Genomic DNA, 22,500 nt, shown 5'->3' with positions numbered 1-22,500 from the left:
AGCTTATGACGAGAGGTGACCACTTCACAGAACACTGAAGATCTGTCTAAGGCGTCTCATAACATAATTATTCGTTAAAAGAAAAAGCAGCTTTTTTTTATTGATTTGTTAGAGTATGTTTTTGAACTGAGCTTAGATTTCTCTAGTTCAATTTTGCTGTTAAAAATAAATTCTTACTGTTGTTCTCTTTCGAGCATCATTGTACTGGGCAGGAAATGTCTAGAAGATCAGGAAATTTTCCTACACGTGGGGTAACGAGTCTGCCGCCAAGAAATCGGAAGTACTAATGTCCAGTACGTTGCCAAGACACAACAATGAAATTTCCTAATTGTTTTGCTACGGCTTAAATCAGAGGAAACCACAGAATTCATAAGTGCTCTCACCTGGAAAAAGCTCTTTCCCGCGTGATCCAGAGATGCAAGTCCTTTTACGTCACCGTTGTCTTCTGCAGCAGCTTTTTCCCCTACTTGAAGATGTGCCAAGGCCACCACCATTACTATCATTAGGAAGATCCAACTTCTCTCCATGTTAAAGAGCAACTGAACATAAATACGACTCCAGAGTCTCAAGTTGTTGAAATACTAACCCTGTAAAAAAAGAGATAAAAAAGTTAATATATGATACTTTAATTCCTCGCTAGTAGGGTAAAAGGTGCCATTTGGCGTCCTGAACATTTGGCGTCCTCAAGAAAGGGTGTCATTTGGTATCCTCAATTATTATTATTTATTTTATTTTTATATTTTTGCTGAAGAAAATAACATGCATATATAAAAAAATGATGTAGTAAGTAGGGTAAGAAGTGCCATTTGGCGTCCTGGCATCCTGAACATTTGGCGTCCTGGCGTCCTCAAGAAAGGGTGTCATTTGGCGTCCTCATTATTATTATTATTATTATTATTATTATTATTATTATTATTATTATTATTATTATTTATTTTATTTTTATTTATTTTATTTTTTATTTTTGCTGAAGAAAATAACATGCATATATAAAAAAATGATGCAGTAAGCAGGGTAAAAGGTGCCATTTGGCGTCCTGAACATTTGGCTCCTCAAGAAAGGGAGTCATTTGGCGTCCTCAATTATTATTATTATTATTATTATTATTATTATTATTATTATTATTATTATCATTATTATTATTATTTATTTTATTTTTATATTTTTGCTGAAGAAAATAACATGCATATATAGAAAAATTATGTAGTAAGTAGGGTAAAAGGTGCCAAGGCCCCAAACTGATATGAGAGAGACCCACTGCATGACTCATCAACTGCTGTATGACTGATGAGTTGAACCAATATAAACTATCTGTTATTAATCCCACTTTATCGATAAGAGTCTGATTAGGGGGAGGAGACACCTTGCTGAACTGATCTGAACTGATATTAGAGAGACCCACTGCATGACTCAACAACAGCTGTGTGACTGATAAGAGTTGAACCGCTATAAACTATCTGTTGTTAATCCCACTCTAACGATAAGAGTCTGATTAGGTATCTGCTGCTGATATGATTTAGACCCACTGCGTGACTCATGAACAGGTGTATCAATGATAAGAGTTGAACCGTTATAAACTATCTGTTATTAATCCCACTCTATCGGTAAGAGTCTGATTAGGTATCTGCTACTGATATGATTTAGGCCCACTGCATGACTCATGAACAGTTGTATGACTTCATACGGACATTACAATGTACATCTCTCTGAAAATAGGCTACAGCTCTAACTCTCCACCCGATTGTTAAAAATCACACGTTTTCACATGCTTTCGATCACGCTCATTTTCAGTGTCACTTAACCTATGTATGGGATAATAAAAACCGATTCTACCTATCCACTCATTTTATTAGATAAAGCGGTATACATTAACAAATACATGAATCTGGGGGTTCCAATATAATACCACCACGAGTTGTTATAACCAACCTTAAACCTCTAAATAATTTTACAATAAATGACCATAGGCTCCCAAATCTAGTATGTCGTACAGCCTGACATTCTTACCCCTCCCCCTTCTTCTCCCCCTCTTCCATTAGTGTTCTGTGTAGAAGAACTACTACTACTACTACTAATACTACTACTACTACTACTCCTCCTCCTTCCTCCTCCTCCTAAGGAAGAAAAATAAAACGTCTTAGAAAAACCGAACGTCCGCAAAATTAATTATGTAATGTATATTAGCAACGTTTTTTAAAAATGGAAGTAATCATTACCTTTTATTTAAAGAATGCACGCACTCCTTGTATGTAAGAGCTCGTTTAACGCCCGAACTCCAGTGTGAACACCGCACCCTCTTGAAAAATTTGAAATAGTATTCCGTCACCCATCTGTCATTACTTTTCAAACCACTCGGGGAGAAGACGACACTCATTAACGACAAAACCAATTTTAACCTCTATGACTCGTACAGTGAACGAAGAAAACGCAGTAAAGACCGCACTTGTAAGAATTATCAGGCTGTATCTGCCTTACAGACTGGCGAAGGGTAAAATCTGAATGAGCATTGAGAAAAGATGAGAAGCTACCCGAATAAATTTGCAGGTTTATATCGTAACTGTCAAAAAAGTAGATTGTGTCCCTAGGCGAACAGTCTATATAAAAACACACCCAATGTCTGACAAGGTCAATACTAGAAGTTGAAAGTAGAGAATTAGATATAAAAACTAGAGGTTTAATTCTATTCGCGGGTATTTTAAACGCACCCACTTCATCCGAAGCGAACACACCTAAATATTTAATAAGACTCCCTAGTGAACCCTGTAAAACTGTCTTGATTTCTTTCATATCCATCACACCTAGCCCCTAACATCGCACTGAACGACTCTGAATCAATGGTTAAAATACCTTTTGTGTCACCGAACAGTAAAATCATGTAAGGGTGTGGTGTGACCGTGCCCAGCTTTATAGATATTCTCAAACTGGCCGAAATTTCAACAGGCATGGAATCTTCCACCTCTTCCGTAACAAAGCTGAAACAATAGATGGCTCTCCCATTTTTAAAACTATTATAGGTTATGAGGTTATCATGTCCCCCTCCTATCAACTTTTGAGTCTCGTAATACAATTGCGTGATAGTATTAGGAAAATTGCAGTTGATGTGAGGCCTACACCATATTCCCATTAACTGTGATGTGCACATTATTCAAGTCATAAGCTCCGAAATAAAACTATTGGCCGTGTAATTCCGTGAAAATGTTTGCATGCTTATCATGGCCAGTGTAATCTTTTCAGGTATACAGGTATTGAAAGGTTGATCTATTAAAATGGAATCCTCGTTCTGCCCTATAACATACGTTTTATATAAAGTCTTATCAAATATAATTGTATCGGGTTAACTGCTAGAGCGGTGTTTAAAGCAGACATGGCGTTATAATGAGGGGTAACCCGATCAATCCACAACTTGGCCTTTTCTATATTCAGATCATTTAAGTGTCCGTCTGTGTGTGCACCCATCACCCAGTTGTTATTTGCCATTTCGAGTCTTATTCTCAAATCCACGGAATCCAGCAAATACATGTCTATACTCGCCAGATCTATAAGGAGTGGAAAGTACGTGTGAATTGCCCCCTCATTAACGGAGCTCATCATCCGAGATTCCCACCTACTCAGCTGTCCAAAAGAAGCGGCGGTATAAGTCCATGTAACACCATGCGTAACGTTAAAGTCATCGTGGAAAAACCCACTTATACCAACAGCTGGTAGTGCGCTGGTTTTAACGCTCTTGAGCATTTTTATGTATGACTGATAGTTAAAAACAGGACACGATTCCACCAACTTTTCATTCAAGAAAACAGAGACGGATTTAAAAAGCGCATTACTTATACCATTAACCAGTGCAATATGTACATCGTCTGCTAGTCACACGCTGGCCCTGGCCACTGTAATGTATAATTCCAAAGCTATACTCGATAAATCCAAGAAGGAACCGGTAATACCATTAATACGAAACTCGATATAGCTGTCAGTCAGGATTCGATTTACTGAATTGTTACTCGGTGAGAAATCCAACCTTTCCTTCGAATTAATCGAGCTTTCTACAATCCTACGTCTGTTCACATTTGGGAACAATTCTGAGATACCCGCGATATAGGAGGAGACAGGAACCTTGTTTCCCGTCCCAGGCACATTAGGAACAATGCCCGCCATTCCCGAAAAAAAAAAAAAATACAAGAGGAGAGAGAATGTGCGCATGCACACCAACGGGCAAAAAGTTAATGAATTAAAAAGATCATACACATCCTTGTTATATTTACTTCTCGATTTAACCCTTCGATTCGTCATTCTATTCTTCTTCTTCTTATTCCCTCTCCTCGTGGCTGAGTTAGCGAGTGTACGATGTAGCCTACTCCACCTCCCACCTTTTTCCTGATGACCCTCCCACTTCCATTTAAAATTCGTCAGCCCGTGCTTTTGAGAGCTGTCAATCCATGTCTTTTTAAGATTCCTGCAAGGGCAACCGATCATTCACTACATCAGAAAGCAGTGATCTGACAAACTCTTTAACAGAAGGTTTAGCAACATTCACCAAAAAAAGGAGTGCAATGCAGGCAATTGCTGAAAATACACCTTTTAACTGATAACATAAGTGGCTTCTAGGATCTCTCTTGCATACCCACATCCTGTCCACCTGAACAAACAAGCCTACAGGAATATGTACATCTTATCTTATCACCAGCCAACCCTTTTTGTAGAATCTGAGATTAAGCATCTCCCATAAACACTATTTTCACATTTATTACAGTCAATATATGACAAACATAAAAGAAGACATATATAAGCATTGTACTGTACAAAAACACACATACTACAAAACCACCTCGTTATATTTCACAACACATAAGAAATATAGAAAATAACACATCAAAAATACAGAAAACATATTACTTTTATAGAATACACACATATCATAAAACTTATCATTATAATATATATTATATATATATATATATATATATATATATATATATATATATATATATATATATATATATATATATATATATATATATATATATAACGGAGACAGGTGCACTTGTGAAATATGCACAGGTGAGTAAAGAGATAAAATCCTTGATAGGTATCAAAGTAACAAAACATTTTGGTTTACGCCAACAGGCACTGCAAACGCAGAGCCTTGTTACAATCTATCCCTTTCAACTATTCCCCCTTCCTATTCCCCCATGCATAAAAGAATCTGCAACTGCCAACAGCCAACGTGGAAGCAATGGACCACTCGAAATGAACGTTCAGAAATCAGTGGAAATCAAGCCTATACACAAAAAAGAAAAGAATCTAGGCTAACTCCAGTGCACGAGGCTACAATGGCCCACTTAAATAAACGTGCAAAAACGTAATGGACACCGCATAGTCTTGTCAAAATTAATGCAGAAAGGACACAGTCATCACTTAACAAATATAAAGTTTGCAGCAACTTGGTAAAAATGCTAGAAAATTTGTTCGAGTGACTAAAATTTTAGTTTTATTTTTATCGTTGATCGAATAACAGTGTATATATTGACCTTTCGTATCGTCTGGATGTTTCACAAAAATTAAGAGAGAACATTTTCAGACTACTGAATGTTTCAGTAGATGGTCATTAGCAACTAACACGTTCACAGTTAGGGGAACTACTATGTAACATTTTTTTTCTTATAAGACTAACTGTCTGCTTTCCAAGTAAAGAATAAACAAGTTTAAATAAACAGTTGTGATGCATTGGGTAAAAACAATTTCTCACCTGTTCAAAATCAAGCATTCTGGAGTAAATAGCACATATTAACATTCATAAAAGTGAATATTTCTCTATACATTTAAATCCTGTGCATGTAATTGTGCCTGCATTGGCGCAACTGACACATTTTCCAGACAGTCTTTTTATATTATTGTTTATAGATCTAATCTTAGTCTACTAACGCTTAGAGAGCGATAAAGCCAAGAGTCTGACTGCCGATAAACAAGTTTTCAGCTATTCTGTGTGTGTGTGTGTGTTTGTGTGTGTGTGTGTGTCGTATTAGCAACAGAAAAGAAATGCATGACCAAGTATGAGCTTCAAATTTATGAGTACAGAACAGTACAGCAGTTTACTTAATCTCTAATTCACTTTCCATTCATTTCTTAAATTCCAATAACAAATCTTATCCCCGCTCAAAATCAGCTCATTTTAACTGACAAAAACAATTGTGAACTTTAATGTCACTGTATCTGACATTATTTTCCTTGAAGCCTGCTAATTCATGTTTGATTGCAGGATTCCTCTGCAGTTTCCAGACGTAGTGGTGTTAGTGCTGTGGAATTTTACGCTAGTCCTCGAAACTGGAAAAGGGACCCCTGCCATGTGTATTCCTTGCATTTTCGTTCATTTAGTCAACACAGAAAACGCCAATTTTTTCCGCATAAACTTTACAGTTCGGTGCATTAGGCCTTATATAAGAATTTCGGCTGTCTTAGCAAATAACAAGGTTGCGCGTCTAAAGACTTTCATCTTTAGGAGAAATTAGATGTTTTGATCCTCATATCTACTAAATGCCTGACACTTTCTAGTCTTAGTCAGCCTAGTACGTAAATTGGTCATGGTCACACTTTTGAACTTGGAAGATTTCATATTATTTTTCAATAATAATTCTTTCATACTGAATTCCAGTTCAATTAAGTTTCAAGTCAGAAAACTACTTGCATATGTTTATCGATTTTATATACAAGGAATTGGTTCTGTTGCATATTAGTAGATGTTAGCTTTTACACTTCTTGTGATTTGAATTTGATTTGCAAGTATAGGATTTGCGTGAACTGGATCCCTGCTTCTATTTTTTCTTTTCTTTTTTTTACAAGTAAGGGAAGATGGCTTAATTTTTACGGAAAATACCCTCGTCTTATTTCACCACAACACTAGAGGAAAATAATGATCACTAATTACAAATCATTCCTTTTAGTCGCTGTTGTGATGATGTTACTCGCGCATGCACGCGCTCACAAACATTCACAGAGATGTATATAAATAAACACACACGTAGGTATTCGGGTGTTAGATGCGCCATTGTAATATAATTGTGTTCGCTCTGATTTTTCGTGAGTGTGAGATCTTTCGATTTCCGTATCCATGACTTTCAAATTTTACGAGACACGAGGCAACTCGATAATAATGCCCGATTTTTTTGGTTGGCTAGTTATTTCACTTGTGTGAAATAAGTTTACCAGTCTTTGGAATTCTTAAAGACAAGGTTAAAATGACTGGCTTCGAAAATAACAGATGATGTGTTAAATGGAATGCACAGGTAACATTTCGTGGGTTCGATAACCTTTGTAACCAGGCGTGTTTCCAGAGCGTGTAGGAGGAAAATACAACTCTTTTTCTTTGCTAGCAGTTAAATAATTCAGAACTACAGTTCTTGCAGGTTTGATGTAAAGATGAGTAACGATGCCAACGTAATCTTCAGCTAGAATAATATACAGTAGATGTCTAATGAAATTCTCACTATTATAAAACTACATTTTATCAATTCATCTAATATTAAGTTCGATTAAGATCAAAATATCTACTTCGGTTAACATGTAAGGACGGGATTGAGTGACATACTGGCTGGACTGGTTCATTGGTGGTTCCTTACAGTGTACATTGTTGTTTTAGATTTACTGAATGAGTGTACAGAAGCCCGTAACAAAGTTACAGAATCTTCGAAGTTGTTATTGGCTGGTGCGAGCCGCAAAGTAGCATCTACACACAGACAGGGGAAAACAGAGGTAATGATTCGGACATCTGTGTTGGTCGGCAGACAAACAGATGGCGATTGTGAGAGACATAATAAGCGTACAGTGATAAAACATATTATATCAATGGAAAGGCCATGAAATTCCACATATGGTCAATTGCATGAGATTCAAGACAGATTAATGAATACATTGCAGTAGCACAATATATGTGAAATGGCAAGACGTTTGGCATCTTCACAAACAGAAACATACATACAGTTTGATACAGAAGATTCGGTGGAACATAATGAGTACATGATTAGAATGCTTGCATGGCAATGCAAGTAGTGGTGATTGTACATAAATCGAGACAACAACGGTTAGGGAGAAACAGACAGAAATATTGTATGGTAGAAGTTCCTTGAGAGAAAAGGGGATGGTCTTGTTCCTTCTTTGTCTGGGTCCCTCCAAAGATATGACGCACGCACGCACACACGTGTGCTCGAAAGAGACTGCCATCGGTGCGATGGGTCTCTTACAATACTCCCCCCCCCCCACAAGCAAGGCGTTGATGCAGAAATCGTCTTGCTGACAGTTGGAATGGGCTCGAAGGGCTTGGGCTAGGGGCAGGTAGGAGGCTGAAGGGCGGCGACGGCTGGCAGGAACTCGAGGAGGACGGTAGCGGGTTGAAGGATGATGTTGGATGATCCTTTGGTAGCCAGCTTGAGGGGGACGGCAGTAGGCTGAAGGATGACGGCAGCTGATCCTTCGGTAGCCAGCTCGAGGGGGGTGGCAGCAGGCTGAAGGATGACGTCAGCTGGTCCTTCATTGGTCAGCTCATCCGGTACGAGTTCAGGGGCGGCTTCAGGCTTCCTGGAGGCGGCGTCCAAGGCTCTGGTGGTGGGGTGGGTCATCTCGGAGAGTCACACATCTATTGAAGACTCGGGAACAGCGAGAAGCGGGGAGGCGGCGAAGGGTTTGTTGGCACGTGGGTCATCATCTTGGGTTGGACGTCTGCCATCAGCTCCTTCGTGTCACTCCAGGGTCACCAGTGTAAGGACGGGATAGAGTGACATACTGGCTGGGTGTTGACTGGTTTATTGGTGGTTCCTTACTGAATGAATGTACAGAATCTTCGAAGTTGTTATTGGCTGGTGCGAGCCGCAAAGTAGCATCTTCACACAGACAGGGGAAAACAGAGGTAATGATTCGGACATGTGTTTGTCGGCAGACAAACAGATGGCGATTGTGAGAGACATAATAAGCGTACAGTGATAAAACATATATCAATGGAAAGGCCAGGAAATTCCACATATGGTCAACTGCATGAGATTCGAGACAGATTAATGAATACAATGCAGTAGCATAATATAATATGTGAAATGGCGAGACGTTTGGCGTCTTCACAAATGGAAACATACATACAGTTTGATACAGAAGATTCGGTGGAACATTATGAGTACATGATTAGAATGCTTGCATAGCAATGCAAGTAGTGGTGATTGTACATAAATTGAGACAACAATGGTTAGGGAGAAACAGATGGAAATATTGTAAGGTAGAAGTTGCATTCCTTGAGAGAAAACGGGATGGTCTTGTTCTTTCTTTGTCTGGGTCCCTCCAAAGATATGACGCACGCACGCACACACACGTGTGCTCGAAAGAGACCATCATCGGTGTGATGCATCTCTTACAAACAATACCTCCAGTTCAATAGTTCCAGCTTTGCTTAATCTAGGAGCTCCAAATTTTATCGAGAGACTTGAGTGTTTTATGGTTCTTTTCTGACTCATTCAAAATAAGTATAGCATTTCAAATCATCAATGTTATCGTATAGCCCAAATGATCTGAAACGTACTGACCCAAATTGTAGCCTAAGCCTTATGCTACAACACCCAGGTTACTTTGTTCTTATGCTAATTCAAATTATGATTATATCAATACATTGCATTGTGTATATTAACTAAACTAACAATATGAACTTACTATTGGTGCATTCAGTGTTCCTAGCTTGAAATACAGTGGTTAGATTGGCGTGAGCACAATCTCTATTTTCACGACCCTCATCCAAAGCACACCACAAGAAATTATCCTTACATTTAGATATGCATATCTCTTAAAAGAAGTTTCCCTAAATGTACTTTAAGATGAATAGGAATATTCAAGTGGATTTGGAGACACTGACAATTATGGCTGCATTCTTGAGTCCCCACTAGCTCAAACCACTCTGTATCTAAGTTATGAAGAGACTGACTTCACGGCCATCTCTGACCGACACCAAACCTTCAACTCACCACCAGAAAAACAACCAATATCGGTAGTTAAGCACTATTACACGTATACTTACAATTGAAACAGCTAAAACAATGCCTTTCATTACTAAATACAAACACAACAAAACATAATATCCTTCTTCTACACAATATGCATTTCCAAGTAAATTTAAAGAGAATATATAAAACTATACTGCAACTTTGAGGAAAAGTACAATCTCTCTTCTTGAAGTTTCGACATACTTCCCCTCAAGAAAAACTTATGCCTACATTATTTACAATAGTCCTGTTCTTATCAATGCCTTTCTGGCTTCTGCAGCTATTTGAGCAGTCCTCCTGCTCGGGCGGGTGCTTGACTGAATGTCATCTCTCACAGTATTAGTTTCCCTTATCTCCTGCCACAGCTCTAAGGGGTATAACTTAATTACAGGTCTCATAAGCTGGCTATGTGCCATTCTTAGAGTAGCCACTCTTGGGACCTTGTCTCTCCCCATGTGTAACTCGATCACTTGGCCCAACTTCCACTTGCTCCTTGGCCCCTCGTCATGAATGAGGACAACTTCCCCTATCCTGGGCCAAGAGACCTGCACTATTCCTACTCGACGGGTCTCTCTTAACATTGTTAAATACTCCCTCTCCCATCTCTTCTACAAGTCATCACACAACTTGGATACATAGAGGAATCTTTTCTCGGTCAACTCTCTCCGTCCGTAGGTAGGGTCACCGGAGATCTCTTCCCAATTTACTACCCTCTTGGGAAAGACTTAAGCTTTTGTCCAAGGATCAAATGGTTAGGGGTTAAAATTTCCAGGTGACCAAATCCCTGGGCATGTAACTTAATGGTCTGTCATTGATAATTCCTTCCAGCTCCACCAGCACAAAGGCCCAGTTCCTCAAAACTGAGCAAGGCTTGGCCTACGATCTTTTTTAGGCATGACTTCAGAAGTCCTATCAGCCTTTCCCATATAGCACCAAACCATGGTGCTCTTGCTGGAATGAACTTCCGGTTACACTTTATATCTAACAGATGTTCTTTTACCCTGGGATTCTCCGACATGGTCTTAAGATATTTTGATGCCGCTACAAACGTGGTGGCATTGTCACTCAACATGGTTGGGAAACCTCTTCTGGTACAGAATTTTCTAAAACTCATGAGGAACGAGTCACAGGACTGGTTATCAACTAGCTCCACATGCATGCCTCTGGTTATCGGGCGTGTAAATAGGATGATATAAGCCTTCTCAGGGCTTTGTTTTTTTCCCTTACCCATAATGTGCCGGTGTAGTCCACGCCTGTGGTATTAAAAGGCTGCTTACATTGCACCTTGAACTCAGGTAATGGAGGAAATATATTGGGCCTATACGGCCTCCCATGCATTCTCCTACAAATAACACAATGGTGTATTATACTCTTAGTCAGTTGCCTTATCTGTGGGATCCAGAACTCCTGTCTGGCCCTCGCCACAGTGGCATTTACACCCATATGAGCATTAGGATCATGATGTTCTTTAATAATTACACAAGTAACATAGCAACTCTTCGGCAATAGTATGAGAACTTAACAGATTCAAGTAACTGTGTGTGTTCTAGTCTACCCTTACACCTTATTACCCTGTTGTCCTGTAAGAGCCCCGACGCTGTCTCTTCCAAACACGTGTGTGTTCGTGTGTTCGTCGATCGTCATCATCGGAGTCGACAGGACAAAACAGGAGCGTCTCGTTTTCTTTCTCTACAGGAACGCGATTTCAACCATACAATATTTCTGTCTGTTTCTCCCTAAGCATTGTTGTCTTAATGTATGTACAATCACCACTACTTGCATTGCCATGCAAACATTTTAATCATGTACTCATAATGTTCCAATGAATCTTCTGTATCAAACTGTGTGTATGTTTCTGTTTGTGAAGACGCCAAAGGTCTCTCCATTTCACATTTATTATGCTATTGCATTGTATCCATTAATCTGTCTTGAATCTCATGCAATTGGCCATATGTAGAATTTCCTGGCCTTTCCACTGATGTATGTTTCATCACCGTATGTTAATCATGTCTCTTGATATCGCCATCTGTTTGTCTGCGACAAACACAGATGTCTGAACCTTTTATCTCTGTTTTACCTGTCCGTGTGTAGATGCTACATTACCGCTCGCACGCGTCAATAACATCTTCGAAGATTCTGTACATTTATCTCAGTAAGGAACAACCAATAAACCAGTAAACACCCAGCCAGTATGTCGCTCATACCCCAGTCCTTACACTGGTGACCCCGGAGTGACCGAAGGAGACCCAAGATGACGACCCGCGCCGATAGACCCTTCGCCCCGCCTCGCTGTTTCCCGCCGTTCCTGAGTTCTCAGTATTAGTCCGACCCTCCAAGATGACCCACTCCACCACCGGAGCCCTGGATGCCTCCTCCAGGAAACCTGAAGCCGCCCCCGCACTCGTACTGGACGAGCTGACCAACGAAGGACCAGCCGACATCATCCTTCAGCCTGCTGCCGCCCCTCTCGAGCTGGCTACCAAGGATCAGCCGCCATCATCCTTCAGCCCTCGAGCCGGCCACGAAGGATCATCCGGCGTCACCCTTCAACCAGCTCTCGTCCTCCTCGAGCTCCTGCTGGCCGGTGCCGCCCTTCAGCCTCTTACCCGCCCCTAGCCCAAGCCCTTCGAGCCAACTACAATTGTCGCCAAGACAATTTCAGCATCGATGCCTCGCTTGTGGGGAACATTATAAGACCCGTCGCCCGGCGCCGTCTCTTCCAAACAATCAGACGTTACACACGTCTTGGGGAGAGTACTTTAAGAGCCTGACGCTGTCTCTTCCAAACGTGTGTTGTGTTCGTCTGTTTGTCGATCGTCATCATCGGTCGACAGGACAAAACAGGAGCGTCTTGTTTTCTTTCTCTACAGGAACACGATTTCAACCATACAATATTTCCGCCTGTTTCTCCTAAGCATTGTTGTCTTAATGTATGTACAATCACCACTACTTGCATTGCCATGCAAGCATTCTAATCATGTACTCATAATGTTCCAACGAATCTTCTGTATCAAACTGTGTATGTTTCTGTTTGTGAAGATGCCAAAGGTCTCTCCATTTCACATTTATTATGCTATTGCATTGTATCCATTAATCTGTCTTGAATCTCATGCAATTGGCCATATGTAGAATTTCCTGGCCTTTCCACTGATGTATGTTTCATCACCGTATGTTAATCATGTCTCTTGATATTGCCATCTGTTTGTCTGCGACAAACACAGATGTCTGAACCTTTTATCTCTGTTTTACCTGTCCGTGTGTATATGCTACATTACCGTTGCACGCATCAATAACATCTTCGAAGATTCTGTACATTTATCTCAGTAAGGAACAACCAATAAACCAGTAAACACCCAGCCAGTATGTCGCTCATACCCCAGTCCTTACAGTCCTGGTAAAGATTCAACTGGTGTACAAGAGCTAGTTTTGGTTTTCTTACCCCCTTCATCAAACTCTCGTATTCCTCTTGGAAATATTCCCTCTGTATGATGGCAATGGTCTTGTTCTTTGCCTCTCGGAGTTCTTCCAAGGTCAATTCACCATGTTTCTTCATACTGGTTGAAGTCCTACAATTATTCAAAAATTGTAGGATCCATGCTGTGGTCCTATAGACCTTTTTAACCTTGCTGAATCTCTCCCAATTCAGCAAGTGAGCATTACCATTCAGGTTGTCCCCTACAGTATTGACCAACATGTTCTCTTCCCTACCCTGCGTAAGTGATCCACCAACCCATGACCTATCTATTGGCCAAGGGGAATTTTTTATCCAAGGGGGTCCCTCGCCCCGGAAAGAACTATCTGAGATCATTTCTGTCCTTTTCCCACATGTCAACCAGTCACTGGGATTATCATCTGTAGGCACATAGGACAAGACCGCCTCTGGAATTAGAGTTTATTTCCTGTACTCTATTTTTCACAAACACAGGGAGAACACTTTTTGATACTAGCCAACTTAGGGCAACTTTACTGTCTGACCAAACGAACAGTTCTACAAACTCATCCTTTTCAAAGGGTTCTTTAACAAATTTGGCCATTCTTGCTGCTAGCAACAATGCCATCAATTCAAGTTTCAGAACAGTTAAGTCTTTAATGGGTGCTACTCTTGCCTTTGCCATCATTAAATGAGAGTTTTCGTTCTTTACTTTATAAGCTACACAACCATATGCTAACTCACTGGCATCGCAAAATATGTGCAAGGAGTCCTCCTTTCCTAGGCTAGTATTCCTAGGAAAGAAAATATCAAGACATTTTTCTAAGTCTTCAGATAACTCAACCCACTGGTTCTGTAATGGGTCTGGGAGTTGTTCATCCCAATCCAGTTGTTGATTCCACAAATTCTGCAGGTATATCTTTGCCCTAAAACTGCAGCAGAACTTTGAGCAGGTCAGCTGTTATATGTGGTCCTGTCCACAAACAATCGTTCAAACTTAACCCACCTTTCCCCTGTCTGACCGAACAGTCAAACACTATCCTAACAGGGGTTGTTGTACTGTCCTTTTTGACACCATGATGTGCCAAGAAATGACAGTCTTGTTTTAAAATATTCCACTCTCTCTATGAATCTCCTATCCTCCTGATCCTTCAGGATTTTCTGGTAGTGTTCTAGATACTGAGTGTCCTTCTGAAACTTGACCCACTGTTGTTTTAATCTGTTCAAAGCCAACCCAAGGTTGGAAGTTAATCTCCTTTTATTGCCTTTCCAAGGCAATGCCACAACATACTGTTTGTCAATTTCAGAATAAGTTATAGCACTCTCAAAGTTCTCTAATACCTTCCATTCCTGTTCCGTTATTTCACTGCAGTCAGCACCTAAATGATCCAAACTCCATAAACTTTCAAGATCTTCCCTTGGATCCTTTAATTGAGTAGCCCCTTCAGCCATAATTATGTCGTTGGTTTCCACTGGCAGTTTTAAAATGGAGACATGGGTCTCCTAGGTGTTCCGGTTACCATGTAACCAAATATGGTTGGTAGCAATACTAAATTTTCAAATTTCCTAAACCCTGGGTGTAAGATGTAGGCTATACATTGTCAACCCCTATTAACAATTCAATCGGCGATTGTTTCTCCACGGGTAGATCAAAATCTTTATCAGCCAGGCTGATTTTCATTTTACATAACGACCTCAAGTTGTTCTTAACGCTGAATTTCTTTGTATATTTTGGTAGTTCATCAACCACTATACAATCCATATCTATTATTCTACCCCGATGAGGCACAACGATGTTCACCATTTCATATTCCTTAACTGGTGTAGAAGTTAAGTAACCTCTCAATGATATGTTTTCAACTCCCTTGCTTTTATAGTAGAGTCCCTCAAGAGCAGATTTCTTTATAAATGATCTTTTGGCACAGGTATCTAACAACCCTCTCTTTCGCACAATGCGACTTCTTTTACCCTTTAGGGTTATTGTGGCTGTAGGTAAGATCGACTTCCTAGTTGTCTTATTTCCCTGTCTGGTGTTCGTCAAAGAGAGTGTTCCAACTTGTACCCCACCTACCTTAGATTTATTTGGCTGGTTTCTATTGCATATAGCACTATGCTGTCTAACAGTGCAGCCATTATTACAACATTGCCTGTCACAGTCGGAACTGAAGTGTTTACTGGATGCGCATACGAAACACAAACCCAGACCTCCGAGTCGTTCTATCTTTCCTCCTCTGGTTACATAGGATTTACAATGTGTCCATATATGACTGCCTCCGCAAAATGCACATCCTTTAACCTGGTTTACCTGGGCTTTGTTCGTACTTTCTTTGGGCCTTACCGATGTTGTTTTTGGTCTCACAGATTGCCGCTGTTCTACTGCAAAAGCAGATACTGTTGTCATTGTATTAGCTTTTGCTGTTTCAGTCTGTGGAAAGGCCATCAAATTGTGCATTTCTTCTTCAAGATATTTTTTAAAGGTGTCAAATTTCAGCCAATCTTCTCCACGCCTTCATTTTATTATTTCACTCATACTACTTGGTAGTTTGGTGTAGAGCAAGATGGTATATAATTCACTCAATTCCAGTCTTTCACTCTCCAATGATCTTATGCAGCATTCGAATTGCGCTCTAAACCCTTGTAGCGATTCTGCATCTGCCTTGGGAGTCTCTGTTTGGAAGAGTTTTCTGAATAAACACAACTTGCTTTCGTCTTTTCTGCTATAGGTCTCTTTCAACAAGTTCACTGCTTGCAAATATTTACCACCTTCTAATTTAAAACCAGATATCAGTTCCAGAGCCTCACCTTCCAATAGACCCTTCAGATAAGAAAACTTCTGTATATTCTCAAAATCAGTACGTGGTGTACCGATACTTCATAAATTTCCCAAAATGAATTCCTTTCTGTTACATCACCATCAAAATGTTTGAGGTCTAGTTTGGGTAACTTCACAGTAGCTTTAACAGGCAATATCGGCGCATTAGGTTCACCTCTTACAGCTAGGAGACTCGTGATGGAGGAATTTAGTCTATGAATTTCAATGCCTACCTTCAGGCTATATTCTGCTTGATTCATAATTTGGTCAAGTTGTCCTACAGGATCTGTTAGATCCAATATTTCATTATTCAATTCCTGGATTTTCTTCAAATATTCCTTCAAGGAATCTCTCAGTGAAGAAATGCTATTGACATCACCTGCATTAATAGTGGTTTCAACCTTTTTTGACCAGTTAGTTATCACAGACTTAATGCCCCCTCCCCAAATCTCCTCTTCAATTCTTCTAGGTCAGACATCTTAGCCTATAATTTACCAACACCAAATACACAAGTTCTTAATTACTAAAAGTGTACAAACTGCCAGCTCCAAATATATATAAATATATATATATATATATATATATATATATACAAATATATATATATATATATATATATATATATATATATATATATATATATATATATATATATATATATATATATATATATATATATATATATATATAGCAAATATAATATCTAAAAGTTGGCCACACTTCTTCAGATCAATCAATGGTAGATCACTACTGGTTATATATATATATGTGTCCTTGACTACACATACATATATGCAATGCACAACAGGGTTAAATTTCACTTAAGTATCCTAAAACTCACCATAAACTTTAATCCTACTAATCCATTTCAGGCTAGGCTAACACGTGACATTCTAAAATGGCCGCCACCATCAGCCGGTCACGTCTCTATCTTTATCGCCAAATATCACAACGATCCTCAAAATTTTATACACGTCAACAATACAGATCACTGTTATAACAACCAATCACTGAACTCCTGGTCACGGCACCATTTTCTTCCGACTCATTCAGAATAAGTATAGCATTTCAAATCGTCAGTGTTATCATATAGCCCAAACGATCTGAAACGCATCAACCCAAATTGTAGCCTTAGCCTTATGATACGACACCCAGGTTACTTTGTTCTTATGCTAATTCACATTATGATTATATCAATACATTGTGTTGTGTATATTAACGAAACTAACAATATGAACTTACTATTGGCGCATTCAGTGTTCCTAGCTTGAAATACTGTACAGTGGTTAGATTGGCTGAGCACAATCTTTATTTCACGACCTTCATCCAAAGCACACGCAAGAAATTATCCTTACATTTAGATATGCATATCTCCTAAAGGAAGTTTCCCTAAATGTACTTTGAGACGAACAGGAATGGTTAAGTGGATTTGTAGACACGGACAATTATGGTTGCATTCTTGAGTCCCCACTAGCTTGAACCACTCTGTATTTAAGTTATGAAGAGACCGACTTCACGGCCGTCTCTGACCGACACCAAACATTCGACTCACCACCGGACAAACACCAATACCGGTAGTTAAGCACTATTACACGCATACTTACAATTGAAGCAGATAAAACAACGCTTTTCATTACTAAGTACAAACAAAACAAAACATAATATCCTTCTTCTACATAATACGCATTTCCACTTTACGTAAATTTAAAGAGAATAACTATACTACAACTTGTTGAAAAGTACAGTCTCTCTTGTCGAAGTTTCGACAGGTTCGTTTTGATGCATTTGGACATCATTTTTAAAGAAAATATCATTATCAACCGCCATCACCTTATTAGGATTTGGTTCACTATTGAAATGTCTTATTGTTGAAAGTTTTGTGCCTTGTTATAGTTTAGTTCGTTCAAAACAACTAGTTCAACTTGCATTCTACTCATTCCTCTCAGAGTCGGCACCAGAAGTCTTTCCTTCTTTCTGAATAAAGACTTTTGAACCGAATTCATCCTGTAATTCAGTAGGAACGGACTGGATTAGATCCATGGAATTTAGGCTACAAAGCCAAGCACTGGGGCAACCTAAGAAAGTGGTTGGACAGCAAAATGCAATAACCTAGAAAATAATAAGGTCTAAAGGGGAAACTGGAAGAAAATCCCACTGTTGCGCTAAGAGGTAATAGTTAAGAGAGGTTGGGCAGCAAGACTGAAAAAAGGAAGCAGGAATGGAGGTAAAGTAAAAAACTAAACTGCGGGAACAGCTAGGGCTCGAAGGAACGCTGCCAACCCCCTTCAGTAATGCCTATACGTACGTAGTGCAACGCGTTAGGTTCACTGATGTACCCCACTAATCACGGGGAGTTCAGTATGAAAACTTTCAAAGTTCAAAAATGCTCTTAAGGCTACTGTGAAAAATTAACAAAATTTAGAATACAGCCCTGTGTGTGTATGTGTTTTACTTATAGTACAAGCTACATCATCATGAAATATTCTTGTTTGTGGCTTGATCATTAAATGGCAAAAGGTACATCAGAAGCTTTTAAGAATCAAATCATTATTTCTGGTTGGATAAGCACAATCACGTGTAAAATATTTTTATCCCTCCAGTTACTATTATTATGTGTAGATTGTCATACCAAAGCAGAATACATTTACAAATATCTTTATCAAAAGGTCTGCTACTATACTGTATAAGCATTGCTTTGGCTTACAGACGTACCAACATTGTTCAAAATAAGCCTTTGAGAGCCTCGATGGCTTGGTTGGTAGAGCAGCAGCCTTGGACTTCATAGAAGTCTATGGCGTGGGTTCAAATCTGCAGCCAACCAGTCAGAGAGGTGGACACTTTGCTATCTGTGTAGACACCCCGGGATTATGTATGTAATCAACGGATAGGTTTGCTGAAAGCAAATGGGTGTTACAGACTAATACACACACAAACAAAACCACTCCATCATCTTCTAAAAAAACATAACAGACACGTCACACGTCTCAAACTGTCGGCCTAACTGCTCAAGTCTCCTCGCTGCTGGGAGAAAGGGAGCTGGGGATTTGGTGAGATACATATACACATGTGCTACCAGAGTCTAAGTGATGTCAGGCAGGGCAGCCGATCGAGGCTATGGCCTACCCCAACGCCAAATCAAAGTCCTTCAAAAAGTAGGCATCGTGCTTGCCCCATATGAAAAATGGGAAAAAGCACGTTAAACGAAGAAGAAGAAGAAGAAGTTCGAAATAAGCCTTTGAAGGTAAAAATTTGATTATTAAATTACGTAGTTATCAAATTAGCTATATCATGGTCAGGGATCTCTTAAATCTCTTACAAAAAGCAAAAGGTAAGCTGAAGTAAAAGAGAACAGAACAGAAAAGAAAATGGCGTAAGCGCCATCCATTAAACTGACGAAACAGACAGTGATTGGAGTACGTGTGTCCTGAATTTCTTCCATGGTCACTCATCCGTTACCAATAAGATGTCACAAGAGAACATTACATAAAAGTACCAATTATCATTTTCTTAATGCTATTTGATCACAATACGCTGATTACTTGAGTTGAACAGTATCCCTGGATATTCCCCATCTACTTAAGAACTTTGGAGTTAATGCAGCATTTCAGAACAATATTACAATGAACTAAGCACTTTAAAGAACTCTCCTGACAATACTAAAGAACGTATATAGCAAATCCACCGTAAGTCCTCTGACAACTGTTATATTACTCAAACTGGAAAATCATTGGAAAAAAGAATAGAACAGCATAAAAAAAATTTATAAGATTTTTCAAGTGAACAGTGGAATTTTCGCAAATGCGTATGAAAATCATTATACAATCAACTGGATAGGGGCAAAAAACATAGTTTATTCCAGTGGTATGCTAGAAAGAAGCGTTATGGATTCCAGTTTTATAAAAGAAAGCTTTTGAAAGAATACAAATATTAGTCAGAGCATTAATTTCAAAGGAAATGTGAGACTTTAGATATTAAGAGTTATTTAACATGGGATGAAGGCAGATAAGGAGTGGAGCCACCCGCATAGATAAGCAGATCTGCAAACGGAACAATGACCTCACACTAACGAGTTTACTAACCTCTTTCTTCTCACCTGTCAGGTTTCCAAGCGTCTTTATTCCCATCTGCAATATTAATAGCCACAGTACCCTCTTAACTTCTCGAATTCTTTGCGCTTTTCTGGATATGCTTGTCACTACAAAGCCTTAGATCCAAGTGCAAGAATATCAAGCAATTACGATGTCCAGCAGCGGCGAACGAACCAGCGTCCCATAATCAGAACGAGATAACATTGCCGATCTTACCACGAGAAGGATTGAAAGTTTGTTGTCATTCGTACATACATATACCTGTCGAATTCAGTATATTTTTTCGAGCTGGAATAGACCCATCCTCACCATCATAGCCAAGTGGGCAATCGTTTTCGTTGCAGATAAGTATGAAATTGTAAAAGCCACAGTGCCCTCTTAACTTCTCGAATTCTTCGCGCTTTTTCGTTTGTGCTGTTGCGCTAGTATGTAAATTGTAAATTTCTGCAAGTATTTATCAGTCCTCTAGAAGATATTTTATTAGATATAAAGACGAAAGTAGTCAGGATTGAAACCCAGTGTTTCATTTTCCCAGTGGTACATCATCATATATACACCACGTGATTCTAACCTATTATATATATATATATATATATATATATGATTCTAACCTATATATATATATATATATATATATATATATATATATATAATATATATATATATATATATATATAAATACGCTTAAAATACGCTAGGAAACTGTTCTCCTTTCCTGCTTTGGGTTGGTTTGAACCTTTGAAGGTCGGGGTATAGGGGCTCAGAGAATATAATAGTTTGGGGACAGTAATCTGGCTTTGCACTGTTTTCTTTGGTACAGGGAAAGAAAATCGTTTTCTATGATATAGTCGTGTCGTCGACCTGGGTCAGGACATCGCCCCCTACCCCTGTCCAGAAGCAATAAAAGGTCAGGGCCAGGACAGCTCTCTCTCACACGCGGTCGCTAGTTTAAGCCGAGAACAAGTTAAGTCTCGGCGGTCGTGCCCCTGCCCTCCGTTTTCCGCTCGCCGCCACGTGGAGCCCATCGCCGCCCTTTGTGCCCCGTGTTCCATTCCACGTGGCCTTAGAAGACTGCAAGGGGGATTTCAAGTCTCCCAAACGCGAGCTGACATTAAACGGCGGCCTTTTCATCATCCCAAGGGTGCCCTTTTCCGCCCCAATCTACGACTTGAAGAAATACCTTGAGAGGAGGCTACCATTTGTCCACGCTCCCACACGTGTTTCTCGGCAGAAGACGTCGTCAGCCCTACGCCCCTACAAATGTGAAAGACGCCTGTAGCAGAATTATCCTTGGTCCGTGTTCCTGGCATTCCCAAGCTCCCCCCCCCTTCGGGAGGACTTCTACGGCAGTAATTTACCGTGTTTTCAGTTAATTTTCCCTTTGACCTTTGTGTGCTATCAAATATAACTATTTTTATATCCACGTGTTTCACGCACTTCCCCTAGTGAAGAGCCCTCCGCTCCGTGTACTTCTTTTTTTTTTTGTTTGTGTTTTATATGTCCTGGGTATCTTACAAGGCCATTTTCGAGTAAAGTAATAATTGTGGAGTCATAAGATCCACCTGCACCAGGAAACATATAAATATATATATAATATATATATATATATATATATATATATATATATATATATATATATATATATATATATATATATATATATATATATGTATGTATGTATGTATGTATGTATGCATGTATGTACTGTATGTATGTATGTATGTATTAAGAAAATTAGGCAATAGCAAATACTAGACTAGGATGGAATTGCTGTACTTCAGAGATTATTTAGCCGTAAACGAAAATCATCCCGCATATTATGTGACTGTTTTACAGAATATGAAATGAAGAAACATAATTTGATGAGTGAGAATTAAAAGCATAGAAAAGATGTTAAAAGAAAAAAAGTGACCCGACTGAAATACGGTAACGATATATAGAGGCATTATGCTTGTGTCAGTTGTAATGGAAACTTCAGCATGCTCATTCTCAATAGGCTAGAGAACGGAATTAATAAAATGCTGAGAGATCGACAAGCTGGTTTTAGAAAAGGCAAAAGGGGCACAGATCAAATATCCATGTCAGGACATACTGTGCAGTAGCGTAAGAAATTTAAAAAGTCCTTACTAATTGGTTTTGTTGATTTCAAGGAAGCATTTGACAGCATCC

General features: G+C 39.3%; 1 protein-coding gene across 2 annotated transcripts in view; it reads right to left on the bottom strand.

Annotated features, from left to right (window-relative positions):
• Positions 1 to 22,500, bottom strand: part of LOC136833473 (splicing regulatory glutamine/lysine-rich protein 1-like) — a 70,797-nt gene that overhangs the window by 42,679 nt on the left and 5,618 nt on the right. For both annotated transcript variants that reach the window (XM_067095678.1, XM_067095679.1), the window contains exon 2: positions 384 to 587. In XM_067095678.1, coding sequence (XP_066951779.1) covers positions 384 to 527 — 144 coding nt within the window. In that variant the 5' untranslated portion in view covers positions 528 to 587. The remainder of the gene's footprint in view (positions 1 to 383; positions 588 to 22,500) is intronic.

This window comes from Macrobrachium rosenbergii, chromosome 51 (genome assembly GCF_040412425.1).
Source record: "Macrobrachium rosenbergii isolate ZJJX-2024 chromosome 51, ASM4041242v1, whole genome shotgun sequence".
NCBI lineage: Eukaryota > Metazoa > Arthropoda > Malacostraca > Decapoda > Palaemonidae > Macrobrachium > Macrobrachium rosenbergii.
The sequence above is the reverse complement of the archived record's forward strand: the minus strand, read 5'-3'. Positions and strand labels throughout refer to the sequence as shown.